At 47.7% G+C, this 23,467-nt stretch overlaps 1 protein-coding gene across 6 annotated transcripts in view; it reads left to right on the top strand.

Moving 5' to 3' along the window:
- ABCA1 (ATP binding cassette subfamily A member 1) overlaps nucleotides 1–23,467 on the top strand; it is a 97,380-nt gene that overhangs the window by 60,583 nt on the left and 13,330 nt on the right. For 5 of the 6 annotated variants that reach the window (XM_075138486.1, XM_075138489.1, XM_075138488.1 and 2 more), the window contains 26 exons: nucleotides 1,812–2,052; nucleotides 2,607–2,746; nucleotides 3,447–3,563; nucleotides 6,549–6,737; nucleotides 7,584–7,789; nucleotides 7,882–8,058; nucleotides 8,669–8,891; nucleotides 9,248–9,469; nucleotides 10,096–10,300; nucleotides 10,846–10,959; nucleotides 11,437–11,608; nucleotides 12,173–12,304; nucleotides 12,830–12,969; nucleotides 14,008–14,145; nucleotides 14,690–14,910; nucleotides 15,379–15,451; nucleotides 15,985–16,187; nucleotides 17,227–17,275; nucleotides 18,199–18,312; nucleotides 18,660–18,811; nucleotides 19,848–19,972; nucleotides 20,375–20,473; nucleotides 21,667–21,856; nucleotides 22,010–22,104; nucleotides 22,507–22,539; nucleotides 23,112–23,217. In XM_075138486.1, coding sequence (XP_074994587.1) covers nucleotides 1,812–2,052; nucleotides 2,607–2,746; nucleotides 3,447–3,563; nucleotides 6,549–6,737; nucleotides 7,584–7,789; nucleotides 7,882–8,058; nucleotides 8,669–8,891; nucleotides 9,248–9,469; nucleotides 10,096–10,300; nucleotides 10,846–10,959; nucleotides 11,437–11,608; nucleotides 12,173–12,304; nucleotides 12,830–12,969; nucleotides 14,008–14,145; nucleotides 14,690–14,910; nucleotides 15,379–15,451; nucleotides 15,985–16,187; nucleotides 17,227–17,275; nucleotides 18,199–18,312; nucleotides 18,660–18,811; nucleotides 19,848–19,972; nucleotides 20,375–20,473; nucleotides 21,667–21,856; nucleotides 22,010–22,104; nucleotides 22,507–22,539; nucleotides 23,112–23,217 — 3,876 coding nt within the window. The remainder of the gene's footprint in view (nucleotides 1–1,811; nucleotides 2,053–2,606; nucleotides 2,747–3,446; nucleotides 3,564–6,548; nucleotides 6,738–7,583; nucleotides 7,790–7,881; nucleotides 8,059–8,668; nucleotides 8,892–9,247; nucleotides 9,470–10,095; nucleotides 10,301–10,845; nucleotides 10,960–11,436; nucleotides 11,609–12,172; nucleotides 12,305–12,829; nucleotides 12,970–14,007; nucleotides 14,146–14,689; nucleotides 14,911–15,378; nucleotides 15,452–15,984; nucleotides 16,188–17,226; nucleotides 17,276–18,198; nucleotides 18,313–18,659; nucleotides 18,812–19,847; nucleotides 19,973–20,374; nucleotides 20,474–21,666; nucleotides 21,857–22,009; nucleotides 22,105–22,506; nucleotides 22,540–23,111; nucleotides 23,218–23,467) is intronic. The other variant, XM_075138487.1, reaches the window with a different exon arrangement.

Below are 23,467 nucleotides of genomic sequence, written 5' to 3'. Positions count from 1 at the left end.
CAAAACTGGCAGATGGTCTTTGACTGACCCTGCTATTGTCTTTGACTGACCCTGTGGCAGTTGGGCCACAGCACCCAAAGTTGTTTCTGAGATGCAGCTGATGAGCAGTTACAAATACGTGTCTCAGCAGCTCTGCTTGCCCTGGCTAGTGCATGTTGCAGCATTAAGTTAATGTCACCTGATATTTCAGTAGCAGTCAAGAAATCAGATCAAATGCTAGAAAAGATTTAAAAAAGGGTAGAGAACCAGCTGTAAGATGTTACCATGACAATATATAAAACTGTGGATATGGAATACAGATCTAGGCCTTTCCTCTCCAAAAAGGGGTAGCAGAACTGGAACAAGTTCAGAGAAGGGCAGTTAGGACATTTAGAAGTGGAATGACTTTCACACAAGGAACCAGGGAGTAGGCTGGGACTTGTCAGCTTGGAAGAGAAATGAGTTGGGGGTATGACAGAGGTCTATAGAGTTCAGTGGCCCAGAAAAAAGAGGTAGAGATTGAATGTTCACTGTCTCTTCCACTACAAAAAACATGGCACCTAATGGAGCTAACCATAGCTAAGTTAAGGAGAGGGAAGAAGAGGTTCTTTCCAGTGATGTGTTGGATGTTGAATACTTGTGGATGATGAAAACTCGAGGAGTTTACCATGGAAGAAATTCATTGAGGGTTAAGAAATAGAAGTTCCCTGAGCTGAAAATAAATGGAAGCTGGAAGGTTACTTGGGGGAAGTATCCTACATTCTTGCCCTTGCCCTATTTTTTCCTAACATCCAGTTATTGTCACCATCACAGAGGTTTCTAAGATAAACAGACTTCTAGTCTGTATGGACACAGCTTTGCTGATGTTCTTACATCTCCAGACAGGGAGTCTGAGAGCGATGCTCGAGTGTAGCGTGAAACCAGTGCTCATGGAGGTGCATTGCTTTTTCTATTGTGGTGAGCTTGGCCATGCCTCTGAATACGGTGATGTTAATGCAATGAGTGTCTCAGGCTGAGCGCCTGGTGCTTTTATTCATGACATATTGCAGGTAGACGCCTATGCCAGACAAATGAGTCTGGAGGTACCAGTCTTCCCTGCCATTTGTGCGTTGTCACCTCGAGCCTGGTGTCAGACCGGTTGGGCAGGAGAAGGCTCCCTGCTATGGCTGGCTGCGTGCACAGCTCATGCTGTGATCAGGCTCCAGGCTGCAGCTGGGCTTGTTTTGAAGGGTTTTGTGGGAATGCTGTTGACAACGGGGCAGGGTGGTGCTGGGGTAGGGACAAGCGATACTGATCTAGGAGGTCAAACTGGCTGCCTGGTGTAAATCAGTGGAGGCTTGCTGACCTTGGTGGAATTGTGCCAGGTGACACTGCTGGGGCCTGCAGCTCATCCAGCCTGTGTCCCATGAGCTGCACTCACTTTGATTTGTTCCTTACTCCCTCTTCTGACTGGATGCACCCCCCCACCCCACCTGGCGTGAGGGGGCTTCACTGGAATGTGAGCCATTGTGCAACCAAGAGAAGTAGCTTCCACATGGGAGGGCAGGGAGGGCAGGAACCACCCACAGCACCAGAGGAGAAAACTTAAGAATAAAGAGCTTGGCAAGGGCACATTCCTTGTGCATGCACAGAAGAGACCTTCCTCTACATTCTCCCACTGTGGCGGGGGGAAATGTGCTTTCCCTGGTCTTTACTGTTGATGTTGCATTCGAGGGGATTCTCATCTGTTCAAAAACAGATGTGTGATTTGAAGGAGAGTGGCAAGATCTTCTCCTTTTGCTAATCCTGTTCCTATCCCTGCTTCCACTCTCTTCTCCCACTTCCCCCTCCAGTTGCTGAGCATGAAGAGCTGGAGCGACATGAGGCAAGAGGTGATGTTCCTGACGAACGTGAATGCCTCAAACTCCTCTACGCAGATCTACCAGGCTGTGTCACGCATTGTGTGTGGCCATCCTGAAGGTGGAGGGCTCAAAATTAAATCCCTCAACTGGTATGAGGATAACAATTACAAAGCGCTGTTCGGAGGCAACAGCACTGAAGATGATGTAACTAACTTCTATGATAACTCCACAAGTAAGTGTAACCCTGGCATGACCTAAGGTCCCATCTGCTTCCACAGATGAAAGCAGGTGGTCCTGAGGGACAGCATACCTTCTGCTGTTTCAGAAAGGCACGCGCATGCTGCCTCCTGCACATGCCCTTAAGGCCAGCGAGGATATCAACATGCAAGGGATTCCCAAGGGCCTTGTGTAGAGTCCACAAAAGGCTGCGCAGTGGACCTCCTTCAGGGGGAGAGGGAGCACAGTCATGTGCAGCCTTTGGAAATCTGGCCTTTTCTGGACAAATTTTGCTCATGCCATGCAGTGGGGTTGTGGGAGCAGTGCAGAACTGGCAGTGTGGCTCAGTGCTGGAGGCTACTGGGTGCTCCATGTTTGCTGGGCAGACCGAGGAGACTTGGACTGAAAGGGGCTTTTTGTGGAGCTTTGCAGTAGAGGACGTTTTTTGTTGTCTGACAAATGCTGTGCTTTCAGCTGTGACTGTCCTTAAAGCCCACACAAGTGGGGCATATGCCTTCTGCAGTTGTCACTGTACTGATCAGCCACTCACCCTTGTCCTTTTCTCCTCAGCACCCTACTGCAATGAGCTGATGAAGAACCTGGAATCCAGCCCGCTTTCCAGGATTATCTGGAGGGCTTTGAAACCCTTGCTGATTGGAAAGATCTTGTACACTCCAGACACACCAGCCATAAGGAAGGTCATGACTGAGGTAACTCTAGCCCTATCCTCTGATATGTAGAATGAGGTATGTCCTCTGGCTGTGCAGCTTAGCTGCTCTGTGTTAAACTGGGCCCAAACACAAGCCTAGAAAGGATTGCCTGAAAAGCACAGCCTCCCTAGTCTCTCACCTCCAATGCACTTGCTGTTGAAGGCTCAAGGAGAAAAGGCCAGGCTGCACTCTTTTTTCTGGACTTGGTTGGAAGCTTTCCTGCTGGTGCCTTTTGATTATCCACAGGCTTTGCATCTCTGATGTGGGATGTGGGAGTGGGGAAGACCTTGATAAGCCTTCAGGTGTCCTTCCTCTCCTCCACTGCAGGCTGGTCAGGGGATCCTTAATCATTTCCGATTGTGGTTTACCTAATGGGCTCTCTAATTCCCCATGCTCCTTCAGCAAGACTCTTCTAGCACATGGGGAGGGGCTGCCTCTGTGTGCCCTTCATCTGCAAGGCAGAGTCATTCTCCACCAAGCCTTGAAAGGCAGTGCTCAGCCACAGGCATCCACACTCCCTGTTGTTGTTTTCCTTCCAAGTGCACTTGATTTTCCCTACTCTGGTCCTTGCAGAAGCTGAGCTGCTGTTTGAATGTAAGCAAGACTTAGTACTTTGCTTGACGGGTCAATGCACCCTCTCATCCCACAGTGGATCTCTGCCAGCTTTTGGAAATAACCTTCCTCTCCTCTTTGCCAACAGGTGAACAGGACGTTCCAGGAGCTGGGTGTGTTTCGTGACCTCGGGGGCATGTGGGAGGAGATAAGCCCGAAGATTTGGACATTTATGGAAAGTAGTCAGGAAATGGATCTCATTCGGGTCAGTATGCTGTCCAGGCCAGAACCACCACCGTCGTCTTCTGCGATAAGTGATGAAATATTTATTTCAGATGGTGCTTCAGAGCTGAGCTGTGCAGATAAATAGTATTGATGGGACCCCTTTCTTGAAACACACTGTGATTGTACCAATCTTGCATTATGCTTGGCATTCCTTCCTTCATGTAACAACCTGCTGCAAATAGGAGCAGTGTGTGTTTAACACCTGTTTCTAATCTGCCTCTGTGGGGAAATGGGCTGTTTCTTCCACAGTGTTGCCCTAATGCGGTATGAGTAATTTGGCTTGGGAATTTTTGTAAACTGGGGACTTGTGGGGTTGGTGACATGTTCAGCGCCCTGTGCTGTGCACTTCTTCACAACAGTGCTCTCACGATAGCAACAAAGTGAGCGGTCATATATCTACATTGGATCCTGGAAAGTGCCGGGTGGCCTTGGGCCCCTTTGGGTACAGTAGGAATTGAATGGTTATCATGCTAGAGCTGAACCTAGATGCCTGGCAGTAATCTGGCACAAATCTTCTAGAAACTTAATTTGGAGTTGCATGGTACACTTAATCTAGTAATACTTGGGTGCTCATGGGAGAAGAGCAAACATCACCCTACGGCTGGTGGGTTCATAACGTGCCATATATACTAGACCATGAAGAAGGGACTGGGGTGGTCTTGTTTGGATTTGACATGCTTTCTGCTAGCCTGTTGGCTCCCTGGAGCATTGTGCCAGGTGTTAGACCTGCATTACTGGGGCATTATCTGCTTAAGTGGCTTAGTTCACTGTTGCTTCCCTCAGGTGCAACTCTGAGGGGTGGATCTTTGCACCCTATGCTGATGTCTTCGGAAGCACAGTGATGTAAAACTGGGATCGCGCAACAGAGAAATGGTTGTAGAGTAGCTTTTCCTGCTGTCTCTGCAAGGCAGCTGATGGGTGTCATAATGCAGCTGTTACACAGAGACTTCCCCAGGTCTTTTAAGGCTTGAAGTTCATTCCTTGTTTACCCCAATGTGATGCTGTGCTGAAGAGTCTCTGACCTGCCCTATTGCACTTCCTCATCAACATGACATACTAGAGGGTCAGAGACATCACTTTCATCACTCCTGTGCCTCTCTTGGCTTTATGAAAGTTAATTCTGTAGATGTTGGCATCAGGGAGGTGAGAATCAGGGCCGCCAACTGTAAAGTGAACTGTTTGCTTCAGAGAGTGCAGACAGAAAGTTAACGTTTGGATATTGGTTTGCAGTTGGGTCCTTTGAAAAATGAATGTTGCTGCATTTTTTTTTTTAAAAATGAGCCCCAGGCTTTTCTGGTTTTGTATTTTATGCTTCTTACTAACCCTGCTGGCTCTGGTAGTTGATTCTTGATCTTCCGAGCAGCCTGGTCTCCTACTCTGTATTGGTGCAATAGCAGGGGCTAATTTGTCATCTGTTGCAGTTCACACACGCAGGAATACTTCACTGTCAATGCCTGGGCAGCTCCTGGGCAGCATCCCATTCAGTTTAGAGGTGTCGCACGGATCACTTGAACATGAACAGGCTGAAGCATAGAATTGCTTGTTTGTGGCTGCTTTCAAGGGGGAGGTTGATCCTTTGCTGTTTGTTAGCCACTGAGGCTGCCATGCTGCTGGGTGACTGGTCATCACCTCCTAACTTTTCTGGGTTGTGCAATCTCTTTGGTGTATTGCTTCCTGCCGAAGGAGAGGAAAGTGCTTTGCTTGCCTGTCTCTGGCACTTCCAGCTTGATGCTAATGCGGCTGCTAACTTCAGGGAGGATAACGTGCCCCTGGAGTTAAGGAGCTTTAATGTTGCTGCTGATCGTGATGAGGCCAAGCCATTTCCCTGCAGGCATGGTACCCTTCCTGCTGGAGAGAGAGGATGGTGCGAGCCAACCTTGGGAGACCAAATGTGAAGAGAACATAGCACAGCTGACCCCTGTTTGCTTGGATTTCCCTTTCTCATGTTCTCCTTTGCCAGCTTGGCCTGTTTTGTTTTCCCAGTTTGCGATGCTGCTTTCATAACCTGTGACCCATTACCTTCTGGTTTGCTGGTAACAGCAGAGCATGGGGAAGCTCCTCACCTCTCCGCTTTGGTCTTTGTTCTGGCAGAAAATCCATTTCCTGTTTTTATTGGTTAGGATTTTTACAGTTTTCTCTGTTGTGCAGCGTGGTTTTTTTTTCCTCTCCCCTACTTCAGTTCAACTGTGTCCCTTACAATTAATGCTCCCCTCTTGCCTGACCTTATATTGTGTGACCAGAGGACTGGTTTCTGCTCCAATGCCAGGTGCTTCTACCTGGACTGCACCTGTGTGGGGCGTTCTGCGTACACATAGTGAGGCAATAGCCCGTCCTTAGTAGGCTAGCAGTTAAACCAGGTGAAAAAAGCACTGTCCCAGGTAGGAGAACAGAAAGGCAGGACATCATGGCTGTACAGGGCTGCTTCAGCCAGCCCTGGCAGCGCAATAGCAAAACATATAAGAAAAGTCACCTGGCCTCTGGTGCTGGTATCTCTGCTCAACACTGTGACAGTTCAGCCTCTCCATCCCAGCTAGGAACAGAGCTTTGTTCAGGAGAGGTGAGCAGAGCTTGGCAACCACCATCAGCTGAATGCCTTTCTCCTGAACACACATCTCCCTCTTCCCCGTTTTTCTGGTGCAAGACCTGGTTTGCATGTGCGGGGTGCGGAGCTGTGCATGGCTCTCTGCTGCCCTCTTCTCGGGAGACGGGTGGCAGGACATGGAGGCAGCCAGCAGCCTGCAAAGCACACCGCGTGGTGTAGCTGTATCAGGGGAGGCACATCCTTTGCAATGGGAGGGTAAGAGGAAGGACCCCACCATGCTGATCTTCTCAGTATGGCAGAAGGCCTCTCCCTGCACCTTTTTAAAAGGCGTTTTCCCCGGTAGTACTCATTTTCATGATGAGAGGGGAGATCTAACATTAATTCTCAACAACTATTTCTACTTTGAAAACTAAATATCCGCAGACGCTGCTGAAAGGCAAAGCTCTCTGGGACCTGCACTTGCCAGCTTCCAACTGGACAGTGGAGGACGTTGCCCGTTTCCTGTCAAACCGTCCAGAGGACTTTGAGACAGCAAATGGCTCAGTATATACCTGGATGGATGCCTTCAATGAGACAGACCGGGCTATCCAGACCATCTCCCGCTTCATGGAGGTGAGGGCAAGGAGCTGGGGGAGGGCAGCCGCTTGGTCTCCACTCGCACGGTGGAGTGTTCCTGGAAAGGGGAGATGGATGTTCCTCAGTCCATTTTCTCTAAATGACTAGGCTTTAGTACACAGCATGTTAGAAAATGTTATTTATTCAGGTGCCTAAATACAGATATAGGAACCTAACCGTAGGCCTTGTTCTTGAAGCTCTCGCTTTGGCCATTGCATGTGGTTTCCCACCCTGTTGCTACTGAGCAACTGAGAGCTGCTGCTTGCTTCGGCAGCTCGTATTTTGATCTGGGGCTTTAGCTGGGGACTGCAGTGAAGCTAGCAGCTGCTTTAAACTGAGGAAGACATAGAGAATAATGAAATTTGTTCCACTTGTTACTTGGTCATCTTGGCAGATGGGTGCAAGCAGAAACAGACCTTGGCCTGTCAGGGGCCTCGTCCAAAGCCTTTGGGTCTCTCCACTGATTTTTAGGGACTTTGAATCAGACCTAGTATATTGGTAACAGAGAAGAAAAGACTATCTATGGAAATTGATGTTTGGATGGGAACCTATAGCTAGTATTACAATGCTAACTAACCTCTTGTCCAGAAAATAGGTTTGCTAGGGTATTTTTCAGTGATAATGTTTGACTGGCAAGTGACCATCAAGCAGGAAAAAATGACATCTCTAGCAACTTGCTGGGCTACCACGAGCCATTGCAAAGTAGTCCAGCGCTGCAACCTTTTCTTGGGCATGGCATTACCATTGCAGAGTTCGCCTTTTTTCTCCCTCCCAAACATAAACAAAGCACATTCTGGTTTGGTAACTTATCCCATAAATGCTTCCAAATCTGTTCCTGTCTAGTGTGTCAACTTGGACAAACTGGAGCCCGTGGCCACAGAAGTCCGGCTTATAAACAAGTCATTGGAGCTTCTGGATGAAAGGAGGTTCTGGGCTGGCATAGTCTTCACTGAAATAGCTCCTAACAGCATAGAGCTCCCTCAACATGTGAAATACAAGATACGCATGGACATTGATAATGTGGAAAGGACCAACAAGATTAAGGACGGGTGAGTCCTGACATGCTGCCTTATGAACAATTTCTTATCAGGGATGCAGTGATGAGGATTTCTAACAGAAACGTCTTGTTCCCTTGGTGCAGGTATTGGGATCCTGGTCCTCGTGCTGATCCCTTTGAGGACATGCGCTATGTTTGGGGAGGTTTTGCGTACCTGCAGGATGTGGTGGAACAGGCCATCATTAGGGTGCAGACAGGCACGGAGAAGAAGACAGGAGTTTATGTGCAGCAGATGCCCTATCCATGTTACGTGGATGACATGTATGTATGCAGGCTGCTTTGAAAGCTCTCAGGAGGATTGTGGCTTGGGAGGCATGGGCTCTTGTCGCTCCTCAGGCATGGTTTATGTCCCTACTATCAGTGGAAGAGCAATCTCTTTAGTTTTCCTAATCCCTGGAATTAGGACACCTGCATGGAGGATTTAGAATATGTAATGACTTGCAGAGTCCTTTCCAGGAGAAGGACTGTCTGTACAGGACTTTCACCTACAGAGTGCATTCCTGAGATGTGCCCGTATCCCCAAACCCAATACAAGGAAAAATAGCACTGGGGAAGAAAGCAGAGACCCAGGCATGGGAGAGTGGAAAGAGGACAGTTGAGAACAGTCCCCAGGAAAGGCAGGTCTCTGCACCCACTCTTCCACTGAGCGACAGTTGCAACTCCAGCTCCCGCTCCGGGCTGGAGATGTGCTCTAGACCCATCAGCGTCAGCTCATGGTGACACACTGATCCTGTGTCGTGCTCTGCACATGGGCTGCTTTGTGCAGTGAAGCCTTAGCTGTCACCGCGCTCTGCTAGCCCTTGAGTGGCACCGGAACTTGCACTGATGTTTCTCACTCTGTTCCTCTGGCTCCTTTCCTTCCTTCTCTCAGATTTCTGCGTGTCATGAGCCGCTCCATGCCTCTCTTCATGACACTAGCCTGGATCTACTCAGTGGCTGTGATAATTAAGGGCATTGTATATGAGAAGGAAGCCCGGCTGAAGGAGACGATGAGGATTATGGGACTTGACAATGGCATCCTTTGGCTAAGCTGGTTCATTAGCAGCCTCATCCCTCTCCTGATGAGTGCAGGCCTACTGGTGCTGATCCTTAAGGTGAGTTGACTGGTTTGGTCTGTGGCAGCAGCATCTAGAGCCTTGAGAGCCTGCTAAGCAGTGGCCTGCACTGGCTCACTGGGGAGGAGTTACTGAGTGTGGGATGACCAGCAACTTTTTGGGAATAGGGATTTGGAACAAAACAGGACCGAGTGGTTGAAAACAGCAGGAGAGGCTGTAGTAGATTCAGTGCTCTTGAAAAGGTGCCTCTGGTACTGCCCCACTTCTGGGAAGGCTGTTGCGCAAATTGCAGCAAGCCCAGCCTCCTCCGAGCAGCAGCTCTGCAGACCTGCTTGTACTAGAGCCACCTTGGAGAACCCTTTCAAAGCCTGATGCACTTGTTGTTTTCCTGCCAGATGGGGAATCTGCTGCCTTACAGTGACCCTAGCGTGGTGTTTGTCTTCCTCTCCATCTTCGGTGTTGTGACCATCCTCCAGTGCTTCCTCATCAGCACCGTGTTCTCCAGGGCCAACCTGGCGGCTGCCTGTGGGGGCATTGTCTACTTCACGCTGTACCTGCCTTATGTGCTGTGTGTTGCCTGGCAGGACTATGTCAGCTTCTCACTCAAGATCTTTGCGGTGAGTCTTGAGGAAACTGTCCTGGGTACTGGGCCTCCACCAGTACGGCATTCAGCAGCTCTCTGGCTGGACACTGATAACAAGGAGGGGACGTGGCAACGGGTAGATAATTTTCTGGTGTAAGAGGCTGTCAGGGCTGGGCTTGGTGAAGAGCTTGACTGAAGCTGCTAGGAGCTGCTGCGAGGGTTTTGCTGGCTTTGGTAGTAGAAGTAATTCAACCAGACTAAGCTGCGTTGATCTCTGTACACTGTGATGCTGTACCACCAGACATACAGGGTGAAGGAACCACCTGCCTTTCCTCTGCATGGCACTTACCTGTCTGGAGAGGGTGGCTGTTAGTGATCTCTTCCCTCACATGAAAGTCCAAAAAGCAAGGGAAAGAAAATGGGGAAACAAACAATTCTGGGTGGTGGTCCAGCAGAGACTTCAGGCCTCGCTTGCTTGTTGGAACCAAGACTGAATCTGCCACTGCCTCTCTGCAAATACAGTCATGCTCCTTGGACCTTTGACTTTTCCTATAAGGCTTCTGGACTGCATATGTCCCTTAGCCTTGTGCTAGAGCTGAGCTGCCCAGTTGGAAAGTAATTATGAAAAACTGAATGCATGTTCATGCCTCCCATTTGCAGAGCCTGCTGTCTCCAGTAGCCTTTGGCTTTGGTTGTGAGTACTTTGCACTGTTTGAGGAGCAGGGAGTTGGTGTTCAGTGGGACAATTTCTTTGAGAGCCCGTTGGAAGAAGATGGCTTTAGCATCACCACATCTGCCGTCATGATGTTGTTTGACACCTTCCTGTATGGGGTCATGACCTGGTACATTGAGTCCGTCTTCCCAGGTGAGGTCTGCTTCTGAGGGAGGATCATGTCTTCACACTTTTAAATGGATCCTTTCACCCTACTTGTTTGCCAGGGTGCAAATTGGGCAAATTTTTAAGCAGAGCTGCAGAAGGGTTATAGAGGAAAACCACAGACCAGCATCACAGCAAGGTTGTTGCTGCTAATAGCAGTGACTGTTGCCCAGCACAGAGGCTGTGCCCCATTCTGGTGGTGGCTGAGCTAGTCCCCGAAGCTTTGCAGCACTTCGGCTGTTCCCTTCTCTGAAATGCTAGTCCACAGACCCTGCTGCAGGGGAGGAGTTGAGAGTATCACCATCACATGTGGCTGCTTAGCACCTTCCAGCACAGGGCTTTTAACCCTAAAGTGAAGTTTAGGGAAAGTCTTACCCCCAAAGACTGGCAGTGTCTTCATTACAAAAGATCTTTTCTTAGTCCTGCCTAACCAAGAGGCTTACTGGGGGTGGAGTACTTCCCTTCTTGTTTTGAAAGCTAATATGAGAAAAGGAACAGATGCGGTCAGGCTCATGCAATGCTTTTCTCTTTAGGCCAATATGGGATTCCCAGGCCCTGGTACTTTCCTTTCACAAGGTCCTATTGGTTTGGTGAGGAACCACAGGACAGGCAGCACCTTCATCCCGACCAAAAGGGGCCTTCGGAAGGTAAGTGCTGGACACAGAGCCTTTCTGCAGTGAAGTGTTACGGTCTGCCTTTTTGAAAGGAGAGTCCAAGGACAGCAGGACTGGCATGGCTAAGGTGAAATTGGTCATCCCTTTGTTATCACAGTTTAGGTATGCTGGTCAGGTGGGTGTATCCAGATAAACCCAAGGTACTTTGCCCACTTGAGTGTAGCTGCGTACTCCAGCCTCATGGAGTTGATAATTCCTCCCATTTTTGCCGAGCCTGGTGACACTGGAGATCTCCAACTCCCAAATGAGCGCACTAGAGAGAAAAGAGCTAAAGGACATCTTCTGTGAAAGGTTCCTGTCCCTGAAGAAGAAATGTGGTCATTTCTTCATATAGCTCGTTTCTCCTTGGATCTCCACAGACTTGGGGGAATGTGATGTTTGTTAGAACTCCCACACAGTTGCTGTTAAAACCTATCACATCTCTCTCTATTTTGCTCTGTTTTCTTCCAGTCTGCAAGGAGGAAGAGCCTATGCATCTGAGCCTTGGTGTTTCCATCCAGAACCTGGTCAAGGTTTATCGTGATGGCAAGAAAGTTGCTGTAGATGGTCTCACACTGAACTTCTATGAAGGACAAATCACCTCCTTTCTGGGACATAATGGAGCAGGGAAAACCACTACCATGTAAGAACAAAATAATGCTTTAAGACAGTGGGAGAAGTTACTCTGAATACTGTGGTTCCTATCAATATAGTAGAAGTAGCTGTACAACTGCAGCGTGCAGACTGGTGCAGACTAGGGTGCTTCACTGATTTCAGTGGAGCTCTGCTGATTTACCCTAGTTGTGCAGCTGCCTCAGAAGGTGCACAGATACAGGGGACTGAAACTGGAAGTAGTTCAGGTTGAGGCTGTGCCGCATGAATCTGCTGGCAGCATTTTTTAATAATGCCATTTGTGATTCTGACTTACCAATGTAAGGAAACAAGTTGGGACTGAAAGGATGAGAAGCTTTTAGAGGAAAAAATATTTCCTTCAAGCAGAGTCGTATGGTGTGCTTTGATCACTCTTAAAACCACTGGAGCTGATTTTTTCTTTTTTTAAAATCCATTAGTGAGATGTTTCTCAGACTACTTTCCTGATGTGGGATTTCCCCAGGGCTTCCACCCACTCTTCATTCATCCATCCTGACATGTGCAGCAGCCATTTCCTAGTGGTGGAACTTGCTTATCTGTTGTGTTTGTCCTTCAGGTCCATCTTGACTGGCTTGTTCCCCCCAACCTCGGGTACAGCCTTCATCCTGGGCAAAGATATCCGCTCTGAGCTCAGCACCATCAGGCAGAACCTGGGTGTCTGTCCGCAACACAATGTGCTGTTCGACTTGTGAGTAGCATCTGTGAGGTGCAGGACTGGTGTTATCCAACAGATGTTTAGGTTCTTCAGGAGACAGTAGTGTGCTTTCAGCTAGGACAGTCCTATCTTTATCTGTGTGCATGGTGTGAGGTGCTGTGGGATTGGTACAAGGACATTCTGTTTATTAGCACGTTCGTATGTGCCTGTGAATTATCAGCAAGAGCCTAAACGTTCATCTTTCGCCTCTCTTTAAAGAAATCTACTACTCCATTAAACTTAACTAGGACAAATGTTTCCCCAGTGCCTAGTGACTTGGGATGTTTGGGGTACGCTGTCAAGCACCCTTAAAGGAGAATTATTTACATTGGTGCTGAATAGCCACACCCTGAAATCGGGCCCAAGCTGAGCATACCCGGTCCGTAGCTCCTTCCTGAAACCTCGGTCTTAAAAGATGTTTTCCCGAGCAAACAAACATGCTTGCTGCAGTGCTAATGAAAGGCGTGAATCCCAGTATGGTGGTCTCAGCTGTGCCCTGAGCCTGCTTCTGTCCCCTAGGCTGACTGTGGAGGAGCACATCTGGTTCTACGCTCGACTCAAAGGGCTGCCGGAAAAGAAGGTGAAAGAGGAAATGGAGCAGATGGCAATGGATGTCGGTTTGCCTCACAAACTGAAAGCTAGGACAAGCAAACTCTCTGGTAGGTTCAGCTGCTTTTACATTTCTCAGCTGCTTCCTCAGCCCCAGAAAAACCCTCTTAGGTTTCACAGAGGATGCATCACAGCCCTTGGTTGGATCCTCCAATTAAATATAGACTACCATACAATTAAACACTTAAGGAAATCAGTTATTTATTAAGTACCTAATCAGTGTATCTTAGTAAACTTCACAATCTTACGCTATCTTATGCTATCTAATATCCATAACAAGTCACTCACTTTCTCAAATATTTTGTACTTGTTTCCATCACGACATAGTCCAGCTATATGTGATACGTGTTCTCCAAATGCTTACTAGTATGTTTGGAGTTTATGGGTTTAGGTTAGAGTGGCTCAGACCATAATCTCCAAGTCCCTTGCTGTTTGTGAACCATATGTGCATTTCTTATGCTGACTTCTGCTTCTTCAGTTGGCGTCCTGGAGAGTCCTTCCCCTCTGTTCTGGAACAGCAGGATTCCTGTATCAATTTGTACCAGATAGTTGAGGGACCTAGACTCCTTTGTTTCCGACTCAACTGTCAGCACAGATTGCGCATTTGACCTTGGGAAGGGAGAGCAGGTGGCCACAGGTTGGCTTTAGTATTGAAAAGTATGATATAATTCCTTGCTGCTGCCTCTGGCACACTTCCACAGGAGGGGTGTCTCTTGGGGATCTATTTCTGCAGCTCAAGCTCTGGAGGCCTGTGCTCCAGATCCTCAAATACGGTTAGGCCTCCAAGCTGGTGACTTGCTACTGCCGATGTTGAGATAGTACGATTCACTTGTGGAGGGGCTTGCAAGGTGTGGTTTCCTGTGGTAGGGAAAGAGTTGGACTCCACTGAGGGAGGACCATCCAGATGAATTATCCCTTGACCTGAAGGTGATGGGACCCTGAATGCCTGGAACAGTAGCAGTGCTTGGTCTTCTCAGTACCCAATTCTGCTTTCTCTTGGAGAGCTCATTATCTACTGTGCTGCAGCTATTGCTGTTCCCCTCATCTCTGCCTCAGCCTGAACACCTCTTTCTTCCTCTGCCTGTCAGGTGGCATGCAGAGGAAGCTCTCAGTTGCCTTAGCCTTTGTTGGTGGCTCCAAGGTTGTCATTCTGGATGAGCCTACAGCTGGGGTGGATCCTTATTCTCGCAGAGGGATATGGGAATTGCTCCTGAAGTATCGGCAAGGTATGTGGTCTTTTTCTCTACTCCTAATGAATGTGTCATGGATAGCAAAAGAGTATCAATCTGATTCATGACTGTTCCCAAAATAGCAATGTGTCTTGGCAAATCTATTGTTGCCTGCACTGAGGAAGTTACAAAGAGTGTGCAGGATAAAGATGTTCCGATCTCTTATCTGTCCTCCCTTCTCATTCTATTCATGTCAGAGCTCATGAACAAAGTTCCTCACTGGGTCGTGAGGGCAGTTAAAGTCAGAAATTCACCCTCAGTGTGCAGCGGTGTCATGTTCTGCTCTGTACAATCAACCTTGCTGACATGAAATTCACCTGCCTTTGCTGAGCATGACAAGGGCCTTCAGTGAGTGGGGAGAATAAACCCATGACAGCAGTTGTGAACCTTTTCCATACTGCTAGCCTCATTCGAAGGAGCCTGGACTTGTGGCGTCAAGCTCCCATGGAACTTCATGGCAAGATCCAGATGATTGTGGCTTTGGCTTGGGAACATGGGTATGGTTGACTTACCAGCAGTGTCTTCCCTTGCTTTCTTCCAGGCCGCACTATCATTCTCTCCACGCACCACATGGATGAGGCAGACATTCTGGGGGACCGGATTGCCATCATTTCTCATGGCAAGCTCTGCTGTGTTGGCTCTTCTCTTTTCCTGAAGAACCAGCTGGGAACAGGCTATTATTTGACCCTGGTCAAGAAGGATGTGGATTCCTCTCTGAGCTCCTGCCGAAACAGCAGCAGTACAGTGTCCTATCTGAAAAAGGTACAGCTGACCCTTCCTGCTCATATTCATTCTTCCTTCATGAAATATTGGACTTACGGGAAGCAGCAGCTAAGATTTTATGTGGTAGAATGTCTCAAAGATAAATCCCTTACTCTTCAAAAGAGCGTTACTTGCTTTTATAGGTACTATGCCAGATCATGTCTGGTTAAACTGTTGCATGGGACGTACATCTCCATTATAGTTTCTTTCAATGCCAGTGTCCAAAGCTGATCGGAGAGATACAGAGTAGATGAAGCACACACTTTTGTAACGCTCACTTCTACAGCTGTGACCTCGTATTTGTATTTCAGCCCTTCGCAGTGGTATGTCACCATTATTTTCTGACTCCTCTGTGGAGTATCCAGCATGTTGCAGCATCTGGTTGGAGTTACCTAGAGTGTAGCATCTGATGGGCCCCTTTTTAATTAAACAGCAGGAAACAATGATTGTCTTCTCTTTTGTGACCAGGATGACAGTGTCTCCCAGAGCAGCTCTGACGCTGGCCTTGGCAGTGACCATGAAAGTGACACATTGACAATAGGTGAGGCTTGGAAAAGAATGTAAGATTCAGTCCCAGTGCTGACATTGCTCTATCTTTGACCTTGGACAACTGCCTTAACCTTGTGCCCCTGTGTAACTACAGTCTTGGGACAATTATTGAGTTTACTGAGATGGTATTTTTAAATCCATAAATATTGGAACATTTTTCTTTAGTGAGCCACTTTGGGTTCAAGCTGTCATGAGATTTAATAACCAAAGATTATATAGTTGTTAGGCCTGTTTGCAATATGTAACGTTTGCTGGTGAACTGTACATCAATGACTTGCAGGGCTGCCAGTAACATGTAAAAGCTCTCCCAAATTCTACAAATAAAAAGAATCGCCAGGCTTGGGTCCAGACTTTGTCCAAGCTTGTGTTAAATGTAAAAAGAAACCAGATTTTCCATGGAAATGAGCTGCTTTCCAGAGATGTCCTATTTTCCCTCCTTTTCTTCCGGCATGATTTTTCAGGCTGATCTCTTCTTTCCACATAATGAGCAAGATGAACACCATCTTTTCCTTTTGGTTCTTCTAGATGTCTCTGCAATTTCAAATCTCATTACAAAACATGTTCCTGAGGCCAGGCTTGTGGAGGACATCGGCCATGAATTAACCTATGTCTTGCCGTACAAGGCTGCTAAAGAGGGAGCTTTCGTGGAGCTGTTCCATGAAATTGATGACCGTCTCTCTGATCTTGGCATTTCCAGCTATGGGATCTCTGAAACCACCCTGGAGGAGGTGAGCTGAAGATTCTCTTTTGACTTAAACTAGGCAAAATGAATCATGGCAGAAATAAGAACGAGAAGGAGTCTTGTCTCTTCCTGTAAACATTTATTGTAGAACAGGCAGCTTTGCGTTCCTCTCCAAAATGGATCGTCTTCTGCCCTGTTTAAGTGTGTGCTCATAGAAGCGTGCATTAAAAAATGAAACATAGTACAGGCAAGCATAGATAGATCCTTTGTACTCAGTTGCACTTTGCTGAGAGGTCATGTAAAGGTTGGCCCCCCGTTTGGCTTCTAATGACTGTATAAACACCTTTGAGGTATTTTTAGGGATGCTTTGTGCTGCACTTAACTGAAAACATACATTTCAGTACTGGAGACGATACTTTACAGAAACCACTTAGACGTATGCCCTTGTCGGGGACGTTTTTAGGCGTTGTTCCTTGTGGCTGTGTTCCAACTGACAAGTCTCCCTTTCTTTTATCACAGACGTGTCATGCACTTTATCTGCTGTTTATGTGGAATGTCTTTTTTTTTTAAAAAAAAAATAATGACAAGGGAAACTGAAACCGTGGTGTTGTCACTTACTGAAGTTGCCCTCTAGGTCCTCCCACAGCTGTGAAGGCTTTGGCTGCTATCTGCAATTTGAAAATGTTTTTTTTCTGATTTAGGGAATGTCCATGGGACAAGGTCCACAAAGGTGCCTATTCAAGCATGAACAGGAGTGTGAGCACTGTCAGACTAGGAGAAAGATGGGATTCTCGAAATTTAGTAACTAGGTCTTTATCTGAGACATAGGAAAGAGCTTGTGTTTGAGGTGCACCGAGAACTGACATTGGAAAGGGGCAACGGCTAGTATGTGGTTACAGGCTGGCTCCTGGAAGCTGGAGAGAAGCCACAAAGTCCATGTCCCCATCACGCAGGGGATAAACCCTATATCCTCTGTTCTCTTGCTGCTTCTGTCAGTCTTATGCTTTCTCATGGCATCTCCTGAAGCAGTCCCCACAATATCACTCCCCTTCTAATTTTCACTGACACTTACCATTGCTTTTCAGATCTTCCTGAAAGTGGCTGATGATAGCGGTGTGGATGCAGAAACCTCAGGTGGGTGTAGCTGTCTCCTACAGTGTTGAAGGGGACTTCAGGGGGAGGTACCCTTTCATATGGTATTTGCGCTGTTTAAGCATAAGACTGACCAAGCCTAGATAGTTCAGGAGTAAAATCTCGGTGCAGGGCTTAGCTCCCAGCGGAGTAAAGGGTCTAGCGGGTATCTCAAATGAGGAGCGTTCCTGGTCTTACCGTCCACCTGCCCAAGGCTGACCTTTGTGTATGGCAGCATGTCCAGCTGTACAGTGACACGTGGCAAGGTGTTGAAGGCCTTGTTTCAGACTGAACTGGAACTCTGCTGTGCTAATATTTTAATGACCTAAAATATGTGTTCTTAGTATACTTAACGCATGTTTTTGTATACTGTTAACTTCTATTGACTCAGTGGTAGCATGTTTATTTTGTAATAGTGGAGAGTTTCTAGTGTTTGAGTGTATTGTGAATTACTTGACTGACACTATTGTCTACCCTGAGGAATAGGAAATCAAGAGGGGGTCAGACCGCAGTAGGGACCAAATTACTTTCTCATTCTGAGAACAGCTCACTGCACTCAGTGCTTGTGCCAGCATTTCCTGATAAACTGGTGCTAGCAAATTGCACTTGGAGTCAAATGCATGTTAAGCGAGAATCTCTTACAGTGAGAGCAGCCTGCAGTTTCTATTGCTAAATGGAAAAAAAGTGTCCAATGCACTGGAAGAAGCTTCTAGGACAGCACACAAAAAGTGCTGCATAAAACATGTGACCCTTGCAGAGTGACAGTCTTGGTTTTACTTTTACTGTCACTGGAGTCACTCCAGATCAGCTCCTCAGTTTGCAAATGGACGACATGTAAAATGAAAATGATACTGCTTTGTTTTTTTCTGGGACTAATTGGAAATTAACTGAAGCAATTCAGCTAATCATAACTGCATTATTTTCAGATGGGACATTGCCAGCCAGAAGGAACAGGCGTGTGTTTGGAGACAGACAGAGCTGCCTTCGTCCATTTACAGAAGATGATGCATTTGATCCTAATGATTCAGACATAGATCCAGGTATTGCTGGGGCTCAAGCCTGTTTCCTTATTGTGAGTGTGGACACTTTTTCATACTATAAATACTGCAGATCCTTGGCTGAGACTGCCAAAGGAGTGGCGGGTATTTTGCCTTTAGGAGTAGTGAGCAGTGCAGTATCCACAGCCTGCTCCATCCTCCCATCAAGGCTCAGAGAGGTAAGGGTGAAAATGCATTCGTGTGAATTTCTGTTGCTATCTCTGCTCACTGCTCTCTTTATTTTGCTGAGTGAGAGTAACTGCTCCAGCCATCACCCTGTGTCTCCAGCACAGAAGTGACCAGAGAACATCACTGTGAGCTTTTGAATGAGGGTTATTTCTTCTTGCTAGCAGAATCCAGAGAGACAGACCTTCTCAGTGGCATGGATGGGAAAGGATCCTACCAGATGAAGGGCTGGAAGCTCACCCAGCAGCAGTTCATGGCTCTGTTGTGGAAGAGGCTGCTTATTGCCAAGAGAAGCCGGAAAGGCTTCTTTGCTCAGGTGAGAACATGTGCAGGGTCCCAACATGTGCAGGGTCCCTCAGCAGGGACAGCTCTGGTCCATGCATTGTATTCAGAGTTGAAGGTGGGCAGAAAACTTCAGGGGAATATGGATAACCAAAACTGGTCTTCATAGCACGTCTGGGCAAAAGGGGGCCTGTGCAAGTGAAAGGAATTACATGATCATAGAATCATAGAATCATAGAATCATACAGGTTGGAAAAGACCTCTAAGATCATCATGTCCAACCGTCAACCCAACACACCATGTCCACTAAACCATGTCCCTAAGCGCCTCATCTACACGTCTTTTAAATACTTCCAGGGATGGTGACTCCACCACTTCCCTGGGCAGCCTGTTCCAAGGCCTGACCACTCTTTCAGTAAAGAAATTTCTCCTAATATCCAATCTAAACCTCCCTTGGCGCAACTTGAGGCCATTTCCTCTCGTCCTATCGCTAGTTACTTGGCAGAAGAGACCAACACCCACCTCACTACAACCTCCTTTCAGGTAGTTGTAGAGCGCGATGAGGTCTCCCCTCAGCCTCCTCTTTTCCAGACTAAACAACCCCAGTTCCCTCAGCCGCTCCTCATAAGACTTGTGCTCCAGGCCCTTCACCAGCTTCGTTGCCCTCCTCTGGACACACTCCAGCACCTCCATGTCCTTCTTGTAGTGAGGGGCCCAAAACTGAACACAGTATTTGAGGTGTGGCCTCACCAGTGCCAAGTACAGGGGCAAAATGATAACCAAGTAGTTATAGTATTGTTGCACAGCAAGGACACAACTAAGGTTCAAATCCAAATTTGGCCTTGAGAGCAGCATTTAGAGGCTGAATCCTCTGCCTCCCAAATGAGTGCCCTGGTTGAATGCCAGCATAGGTCTTGTATTGGTGTCTAGCAATGCCTTGGTGTAAATAGCAAAGACCTTCCTGGGAAACTTTGAAAAAGTTTTGATCCATTAAGTGACTCACATGTAGCTCCTGATGTCTCTTGGAATATTCGCTTTAAAAAGGGCTTGCTCTTTCCTTGCAATTTCAGATTGTGCTGCCAGCTGTCTTTGTGTGTATTGCTCTCATGTTCAGCCTGATTGTTCCTCCCTTTGGGAAGTATCCCAGCCTGGAATTACAGCCCTGGATGTATGATGAGCAGTACACTTTTATTAGGTATGTTTCTTGTGGCCTAGAAATGGTGCGAAATCCTGCAATTCTGTTCTTCTCTGCAAATGTGAATTACTGAGTTCCTTACCAGGTTGTTTAAATTTGTTTAGCTCAGAAGCACGTATTAGTAGAGTCCTGGTATTTTCTTTTTAGACCTTTAAATGCCAACTCTTAACTACTGGCAAGGCCATATCCATTTCTGAATGGTGCTATGACTCTAGTAATACTATGCACGAAGACCAGGAGTGTTTGTGTGTGCTCCTGGGCCAAGCATTCTTCAAAGGGAAATTTCCACACATACCCTTTTCCTGAGTTCTTTCACTGTGCTCCCAGCCTTGCTCTGCTGCTGCTTTTACTGTGTGCTTGTTATCCCACTGACCTAATAGTGTTTCTCTGCTGTACCCATAGCAATGATGCTCCAGAAGATGCAGGCACTCAGAGGCTTTTGGATGCACTTCTCAATAAGCCTGGTTTTGGGACACGCTGTATGCAGGGACACTCCATCCCGTAAGTAGAACTGGGAAAAGGAAGCCCAGCCCTGGCTTCTGGTCACCCAGTAGATTTAGCTGGCTTTAGGGAATGATAGTCATTCATGGCTAGAGCAGGATTTAAGGCAAAAGAGTTGCAATTAGATTCAGTTTTTCTGCTGAGGACCTTTTAGAAAGTTACCAGCCCTCAGCATGGTGAGGGAGTGAGGTTTGAGTGCAAGTCCTTACTGACAGAGATGGAAAGGAGACAGTAGTCTCTCCCTCAAATTGCTGTTTGGTCCTGAACATGGAAAAGGACCTAATCATGTTGCTGTATGTTATTGACTGTGGCTATTCCCATTCCACAGTCCTCTGTTTCTAGCTGGACTAGAAACCTAGGTTAGCACCCACACAGAAAATGAAAAGCAGAAAGAGTGGAGAGCCGGACAGCGTTGGTGGTGTTTCCTAGCTCTGCCACTGACTTGCTACATGGCCTTGGGCAAATCACTGAAGATCCAGGCCGTGAGTGCAGAAGGGGTGGAGTATACAGAGTCCAGGATGGTGTGTTTCTAGCCTGGAAGAACTGCAGCTCATGTTCTCAGGATGATGGGGAGGGGGGCAAGGGACCCGATGTGCTGGCCAGTGGTGGAAAGTAAGCTGTATCCTGCAAAACAGACACAGGAGCTGGGTTACTCCACCCATGGGGCACAGGGAGGAGGCTGTCCACTGATGCTGCCTTGCGGAAGAGCAGTATTCTGGTGCCCCAAAGGCAGAAATATCATCCAAGAAATGACTGTCTGCCGTGATTTTAGAATCATAGAATATCTCAAGTTGGAAGAGACCCATAAGGATCATCGACTCCAACTCCCTGCTCCTCGCAGGACTACTTAAAACTAAACTATATCACTAAGAGCATCATCCAGATGCTCCTTGAAATCTGGGCGCTGTGCGTGCTGGGACTGACTGAAAAAAAGCACTCGCATGCTGCGGAGCGAATGAGAAAGAGGGGAGTGCCCGGCACTACTCAGTGTTGGTCAGCTTCAGTCTTTTTGGCACTGGGATCTGCAGACCCTGGTCTATTGCTGAGCTCTTTGACTCAGTGAGGTCAGGCTCCTTTGAAAAACAGCCTGCCTCTTCTGGGGACTGTGGTGTCTGTTATTTAAATGGCTTGTAAGCAAAGGCCATCACAGTTGTTTTAAAAACTGCATTTGCCTTGCCTCTTTCTTGACACAGAGACACTCCTTGCACCATGGGGCAGAGGGAATGGACCACCACTTCAGTCCCAGACTCAGTCCTGGACATCTTCTTGAAAGGCAACTGGAGCATGGAGAACCCTTCCCCATCTTGCGAGTGCAGCAATGAGAAGATCAAGAAGATGCTGCCTGTGTGCCCCCCTGGTGCAGGTGGGCTGCCACCCCCACAGGTAGGACAGAGCTCAGTGGTGCTGCAATGAGGGGTGCTCCTGCAGAGCAGAGCGGCTGGGTGTGATTCTTGCGTGCAGCACCGCACACAGTTTGTTTGACTCGGCACCTGCGTTTTCTCATGGGCGTTTATCTGTTTTTCCTGGTGACACCAGCGCGAGCAAGACACTGCTGACATCCTCCAGAATCTGACAGGCCGCAATGTATCAGACTACCTAGTGAAGACCTACGCGCAGATCATTGGGAAAAGGTAGCTGTTGAACTCACCCTCTCTTTTCCCTCCTTACCAAATGCTGCTTGCTGTATGGGGGATGCTGCACGGCTCAAGCTAATAGGCCTGGGCAACCCAAACTTCAGCAGTGGGCCAGACCCACTCAGCTCCTCCGACTGTCCTGATCCACAGCTCAAGTGGTGTTTCTGCTTTATTAGTGATGCTGTGGCACGTCTGAGGTGGGTGTCCTGAGCCTTGTAAGCAGAGTACGGGGAAAGTCTGGGCACCCTAGGGATTACATTGAAGAGGAGTGGTGGGACATATGTCAGATGTGAGAGGCTGTTGCACTCTTTTGCCTGGCCATGTGCCTGTAGCACTGGTAGGTCTGTCTCTCCTCTTGTTCCACGTATTATACATTGGCTTTCTTTTCTGTCTCTACAGCTTAAAGAATAAGATCTGGGTGAATGAATTCAGGTGAGTTACTGCCTTTTCTCTAGTTTGTACGCGTCCACTAACCCTTGAGCACTGTATTAAGCAGGACAGACCCACCCCGCTTTGCAGGGTTTTTTTATGTGACTCTTAACTGCCAAATGTTGAGGGAACATGTTTAAGGATAAACTGGGACAACCCCAGCGCGTATCACTGGAAAGCATGCCTGCCTTATGCGGAGAGCAGTATTGGCTTGAAAAGATTTGCAGGACCAGCCTACTGATACTCCGTCCTGGGAGGTGCTATTCCAAGCAAGGGAAGCAGGGAGATGTCCTGCTTTGCCTGCACTGGTAGCAGAGCATAGCTGCATTCGTTAAATGAAACAGCATGCTGAGCTGTCATAAGATGGGTATTTAGCCCCAGAAACAAGGAGTAGGAGACATCATGGCCAAGTAGCAGTGTAGGAAGATCAAAGTCATCCCTTCATTTAAGAGTGGAGACACTTGCCTTGGATATAGTGCAGGAAGAGGAGACATCTGGGGAGGGAGGAGGAGTGGCATTTTCTGGAGGTCAGTGAGTAGTCAGATCTTAGGATCGCTTTCTATCTGAACTTTCAGGTATGGCGGCTTTTCCTTGGGAGCCAGCAGTTCCCTCATGCTTCCTCCAAGCCATGAAGTCACTGATGCCATTAAACAGGTGAAGAAGATCTTGGAGCTAGCACAGGTGAGCAGCTGTCCCTCACAAACCCAGGATGCACTAATGTCAGAGTCTTGTTACTTGAGAGATGACTTGGAAGCCATAAAATGAGGAGCATGTGTGTGTTAGCTGTGTCCAGTGGCTTTTCCCCATTGCCTCTGAGCTGGGGTCTTCCAGGCTGGTGTCTGGGAGCAGCAGAAGGCTTGGGAACGTGCTCAGCTGAGGCTTACGCAGCCCACATTGCTGACCCGGGTTCTGCCCAACACCAGTTGCAAGC

The sequence above is a fragment of the Calonectris borealis genome, chromosome Z (assembly GCF_964195595.1).
Source record: "Calonectris borealis chromosome Z, bCalBor7.hap1.2, whole genome shotgun sequence".
NCBI lineage: Eukaryota > Metazoa > Chordata > Aves > Procellariiformes > Procellariidae > Calonectris > Calonectris borealis.
The sequence above is the reverse complement of the archived record's forward strand: the minus strand, read 5'-3'. Positions and strand labels throughout refer to the sequence as shown.